At 29.4% G+C, this 18773-nt stretch overlaps 1 protein-coding gene across 1 annotated transcript in view; it reads left to right on the forward strand.

Moving 5' to 3' along the window:
- The first annotated feature begins 1110 nt into the window (after positions 1-1110).
- Positions 1111-18773, forward strand: part of LOC113385752 (homeotic protein ocelliless-like) — a 65237-nt gene continuing 47574 nt past the window's right edge. Inside the window, 1 exon segment of the mRNA XM_026623590.1 lies at positions 1111-1417. Coding sequence (XP_026479375.1) covers positions 1111-1417 — 307 coding nt within the window.

Consider the following 18773-nt stretch of genomic DNA (forward strand, 5'->3'; position numbering starts at 1 on the left):
AACCAAAAAACCTAACAACGAAAGAAAATGCTTTCGTTATAAATATTCAAACATTACCGTTTATTTCACGACAACAACTTCGTAAGAAACAAGGTGATGGCTGGTTATACAAACTTTTCCTCTTTCAAATATTTTTTTTAAAAAAAACTCTTAACTTTATTTGTTCTTGAGATATCGGACCTTTTTACTCGCAGATCTTTAAGCCCCGCTCTAATATATATATATATATATATATATATATATATATATATATATATATATATGATTGTTAATGTTAATCAATATTTTTAAAAAACATTGTATTTGACAGAATAAACCTGATGATGGAACGTACCTAGTTCCGAAACGTCGTTATTAAACATCTTCAAAAAACAAATTGTTTTTTATTATTGGATTTACTGTTCGGAAAAGAAACAATCATTATATTGAAAAAATCCAGGACTTATCTATTGAATATATATACATATATATATATATATATATATATATATATATATATATATATATATAATACAACTCTCAAAGATAATTGCGACTAACTCGCCCCGAATTAACAATGGACAATGTAAAATGTAATGTGTAACGTATAACTATGTACATCTACATGCAACTCTAAAAATGTACATCAACTAGGAATAACATATTAGGTACAAATGATCTAAATAAGAAGATAATCATAATAATTTCTAGGTTTTCTTTGTTTACTTTTCTTCTTCAAATATATAATTCATTGTCAGTGTATGGCCAATTGATCGTGATAATAAACCAATTCAATCTCACGATTGTTTTCGAATTACTATTATCCGATTTATTATTATTATGAATTTTTTCATTAATCTGTATTCAATTTTATTTGCAGTAAAACGAGTAAGTCGACGTAGACGATCAGCAATGGACTCATGTTCAAAGTCAACATTATAAGAAGTCTATGCAAATGCGAAGATTCGTAATAAAACGGCGTGAATGACGTAGCAGACAACGAAAAAAAAACAACATCTTTGTCGTTTGACCCGTAGAGAAGCACAGTGAAGAATCGTTCACTGTCCCCGTGAACCGCGCCCGAGCTTTATACCGGCCGGCATCATTCTGTCTCGCTACTTATCGCCCGGCATGGCGGGCTACCTGAAGACGGCGAGCGTAGACTCATCGGCGGGCGGCGGTCTGGGCGGCGGCGTCACGGCTGGCGGCGTAGTCGGCGCTACTGGCGGTGGCGGTGGTGCGGCCACTGGCGGTTACCCGCACCATGCTCATCACCATCATGCGGCTGTCGCTCACCATCACCATGCTGCGGCAGCAGCTGCAGCGGCCGCACATCACCACCATCATCATGCGGCTGTCGCTCACCACGGGCCGCTTGGTATGCCGCTACCTCCATTCGGGTTACCGCACGGACTGGATGCGGTGGGATTTCCTCAAGGTCAGTGAGATAATTAATATAATATAAATGATTTTAGTTAGATTTTACACCAACAACTGCGTCAGAGAATTTAGTTGTCATCCTACAATTCGTAATACTTGCTGAAAATGAAAATATCTTCACGGTCCAATAAAATGATAATTTAGAATTGTTGCCAATATGTATTATAATTTAATCTCATATTTAATAAACGTTTATTTAGATTATTCGGCGTTAATGAAATCTATTAAATTCGGTAGTTTTTAATTTAAATAATTGGGCACAAAATGAAGTTTATAAATACACACCTACCATAATACTTCATCGACGTATTTCGTATGACACCTACCATTTAATTCTCTACATAGAATTTTCAATTATTTTATTAAATAACTTTTAGCAACAATGATAAATTATTAATATCTCTTAAATATGCCAATCTGCTCTACATAATTCACAAACCGATTACCACATTTTATCACAATTAACACTATTTAAAAGCATACGTTTTGCTATTAATCACAAGCCAATTATATATGTATGCAAGTTGTGGAACAAAAATTTCTTTTTAATTAACTGATAATAGATGAATTTTCAGTGTAGTAATAAATATAACTACCATAAAATTCAAATCTGCTGGTTTTCATATAGTTTGTACAAAACAAAGAATTAGCAGGAAATAATTTAATATTATGCACGATTTTTAATTACCAAAAACGATATCAAGTATTATAATCGATTATTGCTACTGAACTCATCCTCCAAAAGCGGTTGCTCCCAACCGGCCGAGTTTCTTAGTCGATACTTAATAATTTTATTACTCTGCATACATGTATGCATATAATAACATAAATATATATACATACTAGCTGACCCAGCGAACGTTGTTTTGCTATAAAAATATTTCTAGTATAAAATGTTATTTAACTGATTATGTAGTAATAATAACTGATTATGTGTGAGTACACATATCCGAATATAGTTCACATTTGAAATGGTGTTTTTATCGTTTTAGATTTGACCAAAGTGAACAAATACTTTTGAAAAAAATTATAATAAATACGACAAACTTTGAATACGATATATTTTCTAACAACAAAAATGAAATATATGAAACTGAATATGTTGTGTTATATTATTGCACTGTAACGCAGAATACATTAAATTAAAAAATTCACTGCTTTGCAAAGAACATTCCGTTACAGACTTATTATTATCGTTTTTTAATATTTTTTCCACTTTTATTTATTAACATATATCAGAACATACCCAACATATTCGACATAAAATATTGATATCGTAACATTTCTCGCTTGCGCTTATTATATATTCAGCGTTTTGCACTCGCTTGTGCGCGTCTCAGTATATTTTTGATGGCGGTTTCATTTCTTTGAGAAGATGCAGATGTTTATTATATGCATTTGCATAAAATTTTAGCTGTGCGATCCTCCACATAAGATTCTCAAATATCGCTGATTGCATTAAACACATCTGTAAGAAATCTTGTTCTTGTTCATGAACGGGACTTTGTGAAAGTATCCTATTAATTATCGAGTCACATAACTCAGCAATGATATTTTTTGTAATTATCAGTATACAGCTTACGTTAATTAAATTATAAACTAAAATAATCAAAAACTATACTATAGGCATATTTCTATGAAATAATAATAATGGGTAGTACTGCTCTAGGACAGGTCCGTGAGATACTTAAACTTCAACTCGATTCAGGGAAGAATAGAGTGAAAGACTTTCCATTGCCATTTTATACCGTAGTGTCCGAAATGGGCTATTTTCAGTTGGAAACATATTTTTGATCTAAACTTCATATGATTATATAAAGTTATTTATTTTAGGAGCTTGTTATACATATTATTCATTATAACGGGAGTTCAATACAAATTAAGAAAGTACTCATATAATCTATAGTCTCATAATATTTTGAATATTAGACTTTTGCAAATAACTTTTTCATTTAAACAATTTAAATGAAGCAACTTCTGTAAGAGATTAAATCAAAAAATTTATTGCTAAAAGCACAATACAGTTGCCAACCATGAAACTTAATTTTGTAGTTGAACTTTTTCTATCTGATTGATTAGTTTTTCTTCCGAATTACCTAAGTTTGCTAAATGTTTTTTATAGAAACATTGGTAACAAAATTCAACAAATTTTTCATGTTTACATAGTCATCTCTGATCTTTGAGAATCGCTGCCGAAATCGGGAATTCTCGAAGACGGCTGTTATGATTTATATTTATTATTTGGAATATAAACCCCGGTCCAGCAAACGACCGTAAAATATAATTTTTTAATTTAATTTCCTTATACATATATAAAATATACCCTTCGTAGTGACACTGAGCTTCGGTAGCTATGTCCGGTTGTTTGTTGAAGATTTCTGAACCCGACATATGAGCTATGGTTCTTAGAGCAATAAATTATATACATATAAAAAAAGATTTTGGTTGACCAGCTTAGTTGTCTTATAAATTGCGATATACCTATAGAAAAATATACTTTTATTTGCAAGCTCATTTGGGAATAGATTATAAAAGTTAGAATATTATAAGCAGATCAGCTACTTTTTTCATCATCAGTAGTTTACTCTATTTGACAAGATATTAATTGTACATTAAAGAGAATGATAGGTTTGCTATATTAAATAATTAGTTTTCTTTTTTATTACCTTCATGGCTGATTTTTTTTTATATTTTCCATTTCATAATCTGATACTTTAGACAAACAAATGATATTTGTGTTTGTGTTTTTAGTACGTGTGTATTACCTTGAATAGTTTATTACTATACTTTTTTATATTTGCAATGTGCACTGGTTTTTAGTAAGGCACGTCCCAGTTATTTCAAAAATACAGAAAAAGGGCATAAAATGATCATTAGAAAGTCGACAATGAATACTTATTTGTCATGTTGCACTCGTGTCAATTGTGGAATTTTGTTATGGAGAATTTTTTTGCTCAAATTTTGGATTCTGTGCCAATATTAATGAGCTTTCAGATCTTTGTTTTAAAAATCGTATTTTTAAAAAGTTAAAAAAAAACATATTTTTGGAAATTAAATAAAAATAAAAAATTAAATGAGCTTTCAGATCTTTCTTTTAACAATCATAGTTTTAAAAAGTTTAAAACAAAACACATTTTTGGAAATTTAAAAGAAATGCCTAGCGGTAGATGCTATAGATATACAAATATTCCAATGTTGGTTTACATTGGAATTATTGGGACAATTTTGTCGTAAAAAGGACCAATGTTATGGCAAGACTATGTTACATTGCATTTTTTGAATAAAATAGTACTACAAACTGTCAAAATGCTATGTATAATTGCTGTGCGATTAAGCGTTTTAAATATAAAATCTAACTTCTCGCATGTACTATACATGCACATCATAAAGATGCAGTCATGATAAAATTGCTTTTGACACTTGAGCGTTTTTTGGGTTAGGTTTACTATCTAAAACTTCTGACTGCACAGCAACCACAAAGGAACTATGAAAGTTTTTAGTACCATTTTATATGTGAAACGCAGCGTAACATAGCCTTACCACGACATTGGTCTATTTTACGCTAGAATCGGTCCAAAAGTTTCTAAGTGCTAAGTACTAAAATGTATTCAAATATGGGATGTATCTAAGGTATGATACAACTTCAATGAAGAAAAATTTCTGTCCTAATAGATCTATATAGTTATATTTTGTTTTAAAAGTATGTTGGGAGGCAACTTGTCTTCTGCAAAAAATTGAAAAAAAAGACAATTTCCGACTATTAAACGATTGCTATATTTATCTGTTCTGCTGAGCATTGCTGATTGGATGGGTAATTCAAATATAGAGCTACTTGTAAGTCACTAAATCGATTTCGTAATATTTATTAAAAATTCAAAATATTCCAATATATGTCCTTATAACCGCTTTTATATTTATCACTCAATAAAATGTGCTGGTTCGATTACAAACGAGACAACTTTACACGCTATTCTTCTGCGCTACTAGAAGCATTTCTAAAACCTTTTAGTTGATGTACGACTTCACATATGGTTGCATGAGCATCACCTTCGCATTCTCACGTGTGATAATGTGGCTGTATATGTATCATGATACACGAGAAATGCACCAACACATCAATATTAATAAAACAGCCGACTTTTAAAAAAAGAAAACCTAAAATGTCATTCTGATTGTCAGCGAAGCGAGAATTTATGATCGAAAAAGCGGCTACTATATTTTTTTACATTGTCATATACGCCCGATGCACGAAGGCACGGTCGGTCCCCGACATTCATATAAAGCCGTATGGAAAAAATGCTATAGTGTTCGAAATATTTTCTAATCAGAACCTGAAATGTCTTGATATCGTCACGGTAGTTAAGTGTTGATATTAATTTTAATATGTGGATTTCATGTGTGCGTATGTGTGCTTGAAAAAGGCCATAAAAGTTTAATCATGTTCATAAACGCGTTATAACGTTTACGCTTAGTCAGTACTTATTGTCCAAGTTTAATTCTTTTCGGATTGATAAAGAGCTCGATGCTACTGTGTCGTGTTTATCATACTTTTTATTTTAATTGATACATATTTTTATCGGCTTCTGGATTTTTCCAAATCTGTTATCGGATCAAGTTAAATAGACCATTAGTAACTCTAAAATCTTAAATTATTATCATATGAAAACGAATTGACTACTGAGTAACAATAAAGAAAGTTAATTCGTGAGTCTATCTAACCTATTACGTTACCTGGCTATTTTGCTTGAATGAAATATATATTTATAAAAAATATGTACGAGTTTATACATATAACGTTTTGGAACTGTTCACAATGAAAAAAAATTTTTTTTTCTAATTTAGATTTTTCACTTGTGGATTTCTTGTTCGAAGCTCAACACAATATGTACAAATCCATATAATGTATGTAGATAATAACTTATAGCCCCATTGTTGAATTTGTTTGGCACTAAATATGACGCATGATATATAAAAATTAAGATATAATTTTAAATATACTAATAGAATATATTCGGATATTCTTTCAGATATCTGTAGTTAAAAGTCTACCCAAATTCAAAGAATAGATGAACATTTTCAGTTTCTTTTCATTTTCAACTCTATTATGACAAAACAAATAGCTTTAAACTTGTTTATGTAACAATTTAGTTCATTCACATAGCTAAATTATATATACAAGAATATTTTACCTCTGGGATTTTATTTTCACATCCGGAAGCACTTTGAAAGAATTATATCAACTCTAAGTCGAGATAATTACTGTTAAATATTGCCAGTCATAAAAAATCCAAATTATAAACAGATAAAATGCTGGCTTATGATTGACAACGATTGATATCGGAGATTTATGCGAAAAATATGAATTAAATAATTATTGTGTTATATTGTAATGTGAGTTACATGTTTTTTATGGTCAGTTGATCTCTTCCTTCTCTGCATGGTAAAGTCTGCGCTATAATATATAAATTAACGTTAAATAAAAAACGTTAATGAAAAATATTGGCAAAAGAAGCAAAAAAGTATAATTTTAAAGAATTCAAAAATATTACTTATCAAGTTGCAAAATATTGCATATATTTAAATATCAATCATATAATATGAAATAATGTAACTTAACGAAATTTTCGGACGCACTTTGATTGAATTGTTTAACTCTTAATTTCAATGTCTTTCACAGTATGTAGAGGAAAGTGCGAAATTAGTTATAATATAATTTCCATTACTTTCTAATTCCAGTTTCAATATCATTTTTTAAATGTACAATGTGAAACAAAATTATCGTTTGTAGCGTTACTTGTTATTAATTACTAAAATAGGTACTTCAGTTTGTCTAACGGCCTAGGCAACTGCTTTTGTTCAATATAAATTTTATATGCAAAAAGATATCAAATAAGTTTAATTTTTTTTTAATTAACTGCATACTGTCTTTATTTTGTGACTGTTTTCTTTTCAAATAATAAAATGGAAAAACATTTTACTTTATAATAGCATTTCAACCCCAGGAGGAGTAATAAGTGAAATAGCACGTGACAACGCTTTCGTGTGATTTGACGCCGGAAGCAAATAAATGATTCTGCAATCACTCGTCCCAATTTGATAGTATTTTATTCATAGAAAGAGGGTTGATGATAAATTTATAGCTTTATATATTTCATACTAAAAATATATAGAAAAATAAAAAAGTCATTACAATATTTTTATTAATTAATTTAAAGCTGTTAAAAATGTATGAATTATAATGAAAATGAATGATATCTACGTATCCTAGATTCCTATTACGTGTATCAATACTTTTAATTTATATATTTTTTAAATTTATGCAATTTTTAATGAAAACTGAATAGATTTGTAGGAAAATGGACTTAGGAAAGAATCTAACCTTTTCGGTTATTAGCAGGCATTTATCAGTTTATTTAAAGACGTTTATTCAATTTTTTTAGTTTTGTTGTTCAATATATTTGTAAAGGATTGAAGCTCCAATTTTTTCCAGCTACTACTACATTAACGTCCTTTTAATTGGTCTATCCCGCTGTTATAACTTACCAAGCAACCTTGCCATTAGATAATTTTCACTACCATACATTTAGTATACACTATATATATACATATACATATACATATACATATACATATATATATATATATATAATATATATATATATATATATAATTTGGAAATTATGGCATTTTAAGTCCAATCTAGAGCTTTGGTGAAAATACATTTTTCTAAGGATTGCCTTTCAAAATCGACCAATCTTGAAAAATTTTTAATTCATAGTTTAACAAAAAGTCTTAATTCTTGAAAACTTGGGGCAAATTGCATTATTTTTACTGTGGTTCTAGAAATGCCATTTGCAATTACGGTTCCAAAACTTAAATTTATAAAAATTAACCACCAATAAAAAATAAACAAAAAATAATTACATTTCACCAAAACTCTAGAACTAGATTGCACTAAAAACATTATAATTTTCAACCTACGTGAGACAAGTTTTTCTATTTTTTTCAAACTGTCAATACTAGCACGCCGTTGCAGTTTTTTGAAGTTGAGTTATGGGACACCCTATATATAAAAACAAAGATACCTACCTAATTATCAAATTCTTGTTCAACAAAATTTTAAATATTTTTAATATTGTGCAATTCCATTTTTCTCTCCAATTATAACCTTGATACCGTTTCTGTCAAAATTAATTGTCTACCAACCCCAATACTAAATCATGTGTATGTTTTGGTTTGCGTGGGTTGTATGCTTTGGGGGTTCGGTGCTCTTCCGAGCCGTAGCGCGCGCCCCCAAAATAATAATAATAATGCCTAACGTCACACTAATATACGTCACTCGTAATCCGGCCGCCTCTTGAATAACATTAAAATTGCGGAGGGGGGCTCGAGGGCGGCATCGTACAATGTATGGGGAGTGAATTTGATGTTCGGGGAGCGAATGTGGTATGAATAATAAAATTATTCGTAACATAAGTTAGTACTTCTATTTACTTATTAGATTTGATATATTTACTATTCTGCTGTCACAATCGGTCTCACTCACAAATAATTGTTTGGAAATGACAACTCTTTTAGTGTTGTGTGTGTACTTCTGAAGTTTATTCGAAATCTTATAATATTGACTAATTTATTTGATATAAAGTTTATTGATTCTATGTAGTTTTTAAAACTATTGAGCGTCTTTATCAATTTAAAATAGTATTAAAGTTATTCGATTGTCCACAAATAAGGCAAATGTCGTTCAACCTTTATATGCTTTTATTGTTATAACTATAATATTGCTATTAGAATAAATGTATGGTATGAATGAGCATTATTTGAAGAATAATGATACAGAACATTAGGAAATTGTTTGGAAAACTAGGAAAAACTTCTGGTTTTGAGTATAAATATACTATATGGGCACTAGTTTTCTGAATATTCAATCGAAAAACTATAACTTTTTTTGATTTGTTATTAATTTGCAACGTTTCGAAATTAAATAGTTCAATCATCAAGCTTTTTGTCGAAAACAAAATTTGTAATTAAAATAAAATGACTATTAAAAAGAAAATATATTTAAAACAATAAGGAACAGATTATGAATCTTATGTAACAAAGTTATAAAATAATAGAAGCTTAATTTATTTTTATACGGTTCCAATCTATAGATGCAATGATGCATTTCACTAATTTGATGACAAAAAAATAGTTATAAACACGTAAGGTAGAGCAGGGTTTAAAGGTCCGCGGGTCAAATGGTCCACTAAATACTAATATCTCAAAAACTAGTAAAGTTAAGAATTTTTTAACATTATTTAAAACTAGAGGTAAAAAGATTTATAACCAGCCATCACCTTGATTATCACGACTTCGCTATCAGAAGATAAACGGCAATAAATGTTTGAAAATTCATAACAAAAGTATTTTTTTTTTGTTGTTAATTTACTAGACTTTAATATAATTTTTAAGTATACTTTATTTAATTATTTTGAATGAAATATTGTTAATTTTAAGTTAGATTCAACAGTTTTTTTTATATAATCTAATCTCTATAAAAGCTTACACTATGTTGGATTAAAAAGGACCAAATCAACCTTTACCCTGATAAAAGTGTAAACAATAATAGTGACAAAAAAATAAATTAAGTTAAAAAAACAATTTTACAAAAGATAAATTAAGTAATTAGTTATCCTATCTATATCTATAATTGCTTAAAGTTAAATTGGAACTTTGTGCCCCGCGCTTTCTTAGCTAGTTCTGTAACGTTTGCATTAATTGTTCAGGAAACAAATATATTTCAGTAAAATAATCTGAATTCTTCAATGAAATATGTTATAATTCATTTTCTAAAACACTTAATTTAAAAATCTTACAAAATCGAAAAGTAATTATAAGATAAATTTTCTTCCCAAAAAGAGGGATGAAAAATCTAAACACAAAATTGAAATCTTTTGAGGGCACCTCGAGTGAAAAGATAATACCGTTTCATTTTAGCCCCAGTTATTAAAATTCATTTCACCACCCCTGTCTACGGAAGCATAAACTAATTCTCCGGCCGAACAGTTACGTGGGTTAGATGTATATATCTCGTTAATAATATATCTATCATATAACCAGTTTTATCTTCAACATGTGGTTAAATTGTCTCTTGCTGCGTGTACGCCCTCTAGAGATGAGATATTACAAATTGAATCTATTTTCGTGATACTCGATATTTTTGTTCGCTGGGGTAATTGTTATGTAATATACGTGATTTCATTACCATCTGTTTAGTTTTTGGGTGCGTTGGAACTATTTCTGAAAGTGCACGTGGAGGGTTGGAGCAGACAAATGGCGCTTTTGTGTTTGGCTCAGATTAAATTACGTTAATTTTGCTGTTTAATTATAGTAGGAATTTATGTTTATGATTAAACGTCAGTTGATGTGATAGAAGAGGGTTATCTCGTTACTCTGGGAAATTATGGGTTGTTCTTGCAAATATACTAGTATTGATTATAATTTTTACAGTTTTTTAATTTTTTTACATTTTTGCATAGTACGTAACGGAATATTTTGTGACATATACGTATACGTGACTCGTATATCAAATGTATTAAAGTTTTCTCTCTAAAAGATCACTTTATTGACCAAGTTTCTATTTTTTTTGTACTTGACATATATAGTTCCTAAAATCCAATATCATCAAAACTAAAATTATTACTTAGTTACTACTTACCCCTGTTCCTGTTACAATGAGCCTCTAGCTTCCATCATATTATTCATATTATCCACATATTATCCATAAAATACTTCAATTTTTATATTATAATCTGCGTTTTTTCAACAATTCTTTTATCTTTATAAATATACCTTTTTTATGCGGTGACTGGGTGCGGTTGTGCCACTTTTTTTTGATCAGCCAAATTATTTAAGCAAAAACTAATTACTGGTAAATCATTACTAATGTTCAACTTACAGCAAAATAACAAAGAAAGTGGTCTATCTATTTACAATTAACTATTCACAATTAACATAAGGCACTGACTGAAAGCAATGATGGGAACTTGTTCGAACAAACATATTTTATTTTTCTCTCTTTAGACCCTATCTCAAAATCACTACAGTTTAGCTGTTATGACGACTGTCACTACCGCACCCAGGTTTCCTTTCTACCAGTACTCCTTCTATTTGATAAATGAGATATTTTTCTGGCATCTTTTATAAAAAATATAAAATAATTATTAGAATGAGTAAAGTAAACATATGTATATACGCCTTGTTCGTATGAAATTATCAAAATAATTGTTCATATCTTCATACTGAATGTACAACTTGTTTTTTTTATATTGTTGTATGCTATAATATTTGAATTTAATATACACTTTGATAAGCAATCGAAACCATCCATTGAATTCAATTTGAATATGCAGTCTTTTGGTTTAACTCGTACTATACACGAACCTACTCGTTTTTCGCATCAATCTTCTTCTTGTATTGATAATTTCTTCACCAATTTAAAAGACTTTGATTCGCGTGTTATAAATACCAATCTTTCAGACCATCGAGGCATAATATTAAATTTTTGTAACTTTTCAACTTCTAAGTCTACCTTTATCTTACATAAACGTTATTTTGATGAATCAAATAAATTGATTTTCAAATGTCTTTTGGAAAAGGAATCATGGGCCTTGCTTAACAAGTCCAAAGACTCAAATTCAATGTTTGATAACTTTATTTCTACATTTTTATTCAACTTCAATCAAGCTTTTCCTCTCATTAAGAAAACCGTTTGCCCAAAAAATAATACTTCAACTCCTTGGCTAACTAAAGGGTTGAGAATTTCACTTAAAAGATTAGCATTTCTTGAGAGATTATCGGTACATAATAATAACATGGCTTTTATAATTTATTTTCTGAAATATAGGGCAACTTTAAATGATCTAATCAATTTAGCGAAGATCAAATTCAACGAAAATTTGATTTTTAATTCAGCAAATAAACAGAAAACAATTTGGTCCTTAATTAACTCGGAAATCAACACGAAAACTAAATCTTCACAGATTGATTGTCTTACAATTAACGGCGACAAGATTATTGATAAGGTAGTCATATCTAATAAATTTAATCACTTTTTTGTCACCGAAGCGTCTAAATTAACAAGCGCAATCAACTCGATCACCACTAGTTCGACTAAATCTTTATCCGCGCAAAATAATTCTACATTCGTTCTTTATCCTGTAAATTTAGAAGAACTAAAGCAAACCTTTCTATCGATAAAAGTTACTAGTTCAGCGGGTCCGGATCAGATACCTAGTCTTATTCTTAAAGAATTCTATCCCTTTTTCATAGATAAATTTATGTTATGTGTAAATAAATGCTTCGATGAAGGAATATTTCCATCCCACCTCAAGCATTCAAAGATTTTTCCACTTCATAAGAAAAATAATAAAGACGATTTAAATAATTACCGTCCCATTTCCCTCTTGAACTCTTTCGATAAAATAATTGAAAAAATCTTGCATACTAGGTTAACGTCTTTTCTCAATAAATATAATATTTTGTTCAAGAATCAGCATGGTTTCCGAAAGAATCATTCTACTTCCCACTCAATTTATAATTTAGTTCATAACATCATTGACTCCTTCGAAGAAGCCACATATTGTACTGCGATATTTTGCGATCTGTCCAAAGCTTTCGATAGTATTTCTCATCAAAGACTTCTTGACAAATTAGAAAATTGTGGTATTCGCGGACGTTCGCTCAAACTATTTAAATCTTACCTGTCTAATCGAACACAAAGCGTTTACTTAATTAACGATCACGAGCAAATAATTTCGGATAAATTGACAAGTACATTGGGCGTGCCCCAAGGATCAATTTTAGGGCCTCTCTTATTTCTCATATATATTAATGATTTACCTCATTGTACAAATCTTTGTGATTTTATTCTTTTTGCGGATGATACCAGCGTTATCATCAAGGCCAAATCTCTTAATGAATTACAACATAAATTAAGCGTGGTTATGTCAGAAATAACGAAATGGTTTTGTGAAAATAATCTAGTTCTCAATAATGATAAGACCCAAATCATATCTTTTTGTACAAAAAATCGTTTATCCAATAATATTACTTCTTTAACCATCAATAATTCAACACATAATTTTTCGCAAGTATCAAAGTTTCTTGGTATCCATATTAATAATAATTTAAAGTGGTCTGATCATATCCTTATCTCTCTATCACCAACTTTATCTAGAACATGTTTCATGTTGCGCACCCTAAAACCCAAACTTGGTTTAAATTGCTTACTTTCAGTTTATTATAGCAACTTTTATTCTCACGTTTCATACGGCATTCAATTCTGGGGTTTTTTATCCGAACTAATTAAAATATTTAAGCTTCAGAAAAGAGCTATTCGAATAATTTTTTCCTTGCCCAGTAAAGCCTCCTGCAGACCCATATTTAAAAAATACAATATTCTAACTGTCCCATGCATTTTTCTGCTGGTAACATTAACTTTCATCAAAAACAATTCGAAACTTTTTGATATGGCTTCGTCCTCAAATTACAACACTAGACACAAACCTATTAAGGCGCGTACATATAAATTAGCCAGCTCTTTCAATACGATCGACGGTCTAGGTATTCAGCTTATGAATAAACTTCCACTCAATATCCGAAACTTAGACAGCAAAAAATTTCATGCTTCCCTAGTTAAACTTTTTAAAGACATAGCTTTTTATGACATTACTGAATTTTCTCAATTTGAATTCAATAACTATTTTCTTGCATAATCCTTATCCTGTATCTATGTAGTCTGACCATTTGATCGCCTGTACAACCATTATTTTTTTTTTCATTTTTTATTGCTATTTTATTAATTTAATTTTTTTACGGTTTTAAATGAGTATAACTTTCAACCTTGTGCAAGAATTTTGAGCTTGACTGGTGGTCTAATAGACTTTAATATGATGAACTTGATGATGAACATTGTATTTAATGTTCGAATCCTTTTTTTCAGCTTTTTTTTTCAGAAGCGAAATTCGTGCAGCTACTATGATTATTATAAAATTACTATCCTTTAATATTAACTATGAATAAGCTTGACAAGAGCCTGAAATAATATCTATTATTATTGATTACGGCTTGCTTATGAATAAATAAATAAATAAATAAATTGATTTAATACCAAGATGATCAAAATGAGCATATTCTAATTGCAAATTTCCACGTAATTGGCAATTATTTTTCTAATTTATAAATTAGCGACAAGCAAAGCATACTACCCATCATTTAGAGTCTAAAATTTAGACAAAAGAATTCTGAATCCACGACTAATGGTCGTGGTGGATTTTGATTGAAGTTCTCGATAGAGTCTAATCTCTGCAAACCATCATCGTTATCAAAACAACAACGTGAAGACATCAGCCAATTATTAGTAGAGCAATTGCAAAAAATAAAACATACATAGCAAACCATTAAAGGGCCTGTTGTTACGAAAACCACATCATAGACGGTACACTCTCCATTAAATTGATATTTCAATTAGGGTCGAAATGTTTTCCCCTAAACTCAAAACACTTTTCTCCTAATAATGCACCCTCACGTACTAAATATCTCTTATCGACGCTATGAAGTGCATCATCGGTTACACTTGGAAAAAGATTTTTGGCTACAGTCCTTAGGGGAGATGCGAAAAAAGATGTAATAGTTTGTGTAATAAATCAAAGTTATATTCGAAACAGATTTTTGCTCATCTTTATTTATTTTGTCTATAATTTTGTAAAAATAAATATTATTCAAATGTATTAAATAAGATGTAAAATTAGTATTTTTCAAAAATAGTTTATTAATTATTTTAAATTACTTTTTATTATGTAGGGAAACTAGGGTTTTTTGTAACATTTTTTTCCAATAGTGTATCTTGAGATTTCTTCGAAATAAAAATGGATAGATGCTATAACTATTCCTCCACCGAATCAAGTAAAATTAATTACAAAATTATTGTTCATTATTTCACAATTACTCAATTCTACAAAAAGTCCGGTGTAACTTTAGCAATCACAAACATTTGAAACAAAATAAGATATAAAAAATTAAAATTAGTCGATAATAATAACCCAAATCGAAATTTTTATGATAGTACAATTTTAAATTTTCTGGCAAAAATGACGCATCTGCACAGTTCTGTTTACTGCGGAACAGTAGCTATTACAATATTATGCAGAACATGTCATCCAATCGAGACAAAAAATATTTTAATATCGTTGAAAATAAAAAAAAAATGTTTATCTACATTATTACATAGGTACTACATTACTACATATTACATATTACATTACATAATATTATGTTTTCTATTATATTGATTTCTCTATAATTTTTCTTTTGCTTTCAAATAATATTTTATCATATGAACATGTCAATGAACACCTTTATTCTAATTTCATACTGATTTGTATATCTCACAATCAATAAAAATATCAGAAAAAATCAAATAAGAAAATTAAAAGATTTAATGAACTAACAATTGGTGTTTGACTATTTGAAAAAAGTCTTAAAATATGGGCGCAACTAAACAATAGTATATATATATATATATATATATATATGTGCGTGTGTGTGTGTGTGTATGTATGAGTACGTATGTATAATGTACGTATATATTATATTATCCTAATTTGAACGAGCTATTAAAATTTGATCGTTTGATGAAGCGTAGCTCCCAAGTCTGTCTTTTGATCACATCGAGATTATCTAATGCTTTTGAATGCCATTACACATCGAATCATTGTTCCATTAATAATAATTAATTAAAATATTCCTCGAACAAATATCTGCTATCATGCAAATAGAGTCGCTGTGTATCGAAATTTTTATATGATAATCCCCTGCGTTTATGGAAACTGTTAATTGAATATTGATTTATTTTAAAATAATCAAAGCGAATGAATAATATAGTTACAATATTCAATTTATACAACACGTTCATATTTACGTTTGATACATGCCGAAAGCTGACATGTGCAAATAGTCATAATTTTATGTATGTAGAATACCTTTACCAGAAAATATACATGTGCAATTGCTTTCATATCATTTCCATTTTGTTATGAAATAAATTGATAATGTTTCGAAAATTGAAAATGGATCACAATGCTATATCTGATCTGATATCATTTTTAATATCAATCATTTCATACAGTTTTGGCTAATGTTTACTAATTGTAAGATAGAAAAGAAAATAGCTAAAAAATGCACAGTTACATTTATAAGAAGTAATATGATATGACATGAGGAATTACAAGTTAGTTAAATCACTAAATATTTTATTTTTAGTCCTTGGTCCGTATTTGTTAAAGTTGTGATTTGTAAAAAAATATAGTACTAATATAACTATTAGTTTATCAAATCTTTTAATTTTATTTCATTTTGTCTGACATTTTTATGAGCATCTAAAAGGGGAGGCAATTTGTGTGCAGTTCCTGTTATATTGTAACATTTTTAAAAGCAAAAGAAAAACTATATATGTTATTTGTGATGTGATAATACAGATAATAATGATAATAACAAAAATATTAATAAACATGTTTAAAAAAAAATAGATGGAATTGTTTAAGACTTTCAGTTGCGTTATGATCTTAAAAGGTACAGAGTTTAAGCGAAGCTTGTTTTTTTTTCATTATTAATTCAAACATCGATCATAACTCAAGGTTTATATGAGCTGTTGTGTTGAATTTTATACAACTATGTATGTTTTTATATCTGGCAACCCAAATCCTTGTCCCATCTCTATGTGATGCTTCTTATTATTGCAATTTATAATTTCCGACAAATAATTGAACCCAGATATTATAGTTTGGGATATCACCTCTTACATTTTAGAATTAATTTGTTTTAGTCTTCAAGCTTTACGTTCAGATTCCAAAAGTGGTAAAATATCACCCTCTCGTACTGGTCCTTTGACATTTCGGATGATTTGTCGGTTTTCACCAATAAATTAAACATCTTGCTATATATATTTTCAAGTAAAAACCGTTGTCACTACTGCTTGACAACAGACTGCTCAAATCGAACCGGGGACTTGATTCAGGTTCAATTGCTTCTACTACTACTTTGTACGTTGTTAACATACATATAGTATATTTTGTGAAATGGCTTGATATGGTATAAGAAAATCCTTTACAAAACTACATGAATATTAAATATTGAACAATTTTCTGTAAGCAAAGAACGTCAAGCGAACGTTGCTGTTGTGTAACGATTCTGCTGTGCGTTTTCCGATACGCAGCAAAAAGGTAAATCTATCATGCTAAGTCGTCATGTTTATATCTTCGCATGATCAAGAACGAAATAAATAAATGAGACATCTTCTAAACATAGTAGTGTATATATATATATATATATATATATATATATATATATATAAATTATCTTTGCAGAGTTTTTTGATGTAACGTGTGCATAGTACGTTGTGCCCCTCAGCCGTTGTCTACCAAACCATTATTTTCAGCCCGGTTTTCGTACTGCCACCCAGATAAGCGGCTTAACATTCGCGTTCTATACGCCTGTTCGTTACAAATACACACAAAGTTTTGCTTTTGTGTGCGACTATATTTCAACGTATATATATACATACTATTGTATGAATGCGATGTAACTATATGGCAGGGGTTTTGAAACGAACCGTTGCTATAGTCGGCATAGGACCGTATACAGGGCTTCTAGACTAGCATATATCAAATTGAATATTCATTTGATATAGAATGTATGGTGTGTATGTGGATATATACGTCTATGGTTTATACAACGAATGTCTAAAAAATATCATCAATAAATAAGAAAAGAATCAGCCATTAGCCTTATTATATTTGTCTCCCAATTTACTTCAAATATACGCCAACGATGCTGGGTCTATAAATATGAGAGAAAATTTCAAAATAATTCTGCAAGGCGTAGGGCACAACTAAAAAGCAAATAGAAGTACAACTTAAAGGTAAACCGTTGGGTTTCCTTCTAGCATACATTGTAAACTTAACATAGTAATTATTTAAACGCAAATATGGAAATCTAATAAACTCTGCAAGGATGCAGAGATAAAGTACTTAATTGAAAAATAACAAGAAAGTTAAACTAATAAAAAAATGAATCCTTTATGGGTGACATTCCAAATTTTTGAATATCTTACCAAATAATTATGGCTTTTTTCATCGCAATTATGGCATTAACGTTGAAATGACAACCTATATCAATATTTGACCTTTGTTGCTACGCTTTTCAACCCTAAATAACATTTTTCAGGCCGTTGTGACTTGAGTTCACATGAAGTCGCATAATTCATTAATACCAAAAAAATTATCCAAATAGATTTTTTCATATTTATTTGCATA

This window comes from Ctenocephalides felis, unplaced genomic scaffold (genome assembly GCF_003426905.1).
Source record: "Ctenocephalides felis isolate EL2017-DRISC unplaced genomic scaffold, ASM342690v1 CF-g0.4_SCAFFOLD_03571, whole genome shotgun sequence".
NCBI classification, from domain to species: Eukaryota; Metazoa; Arthropoda; class Insecta; order Siphonaptera; family Pulicidae; genus Ctenocephalides; species Ctenocephalides felis.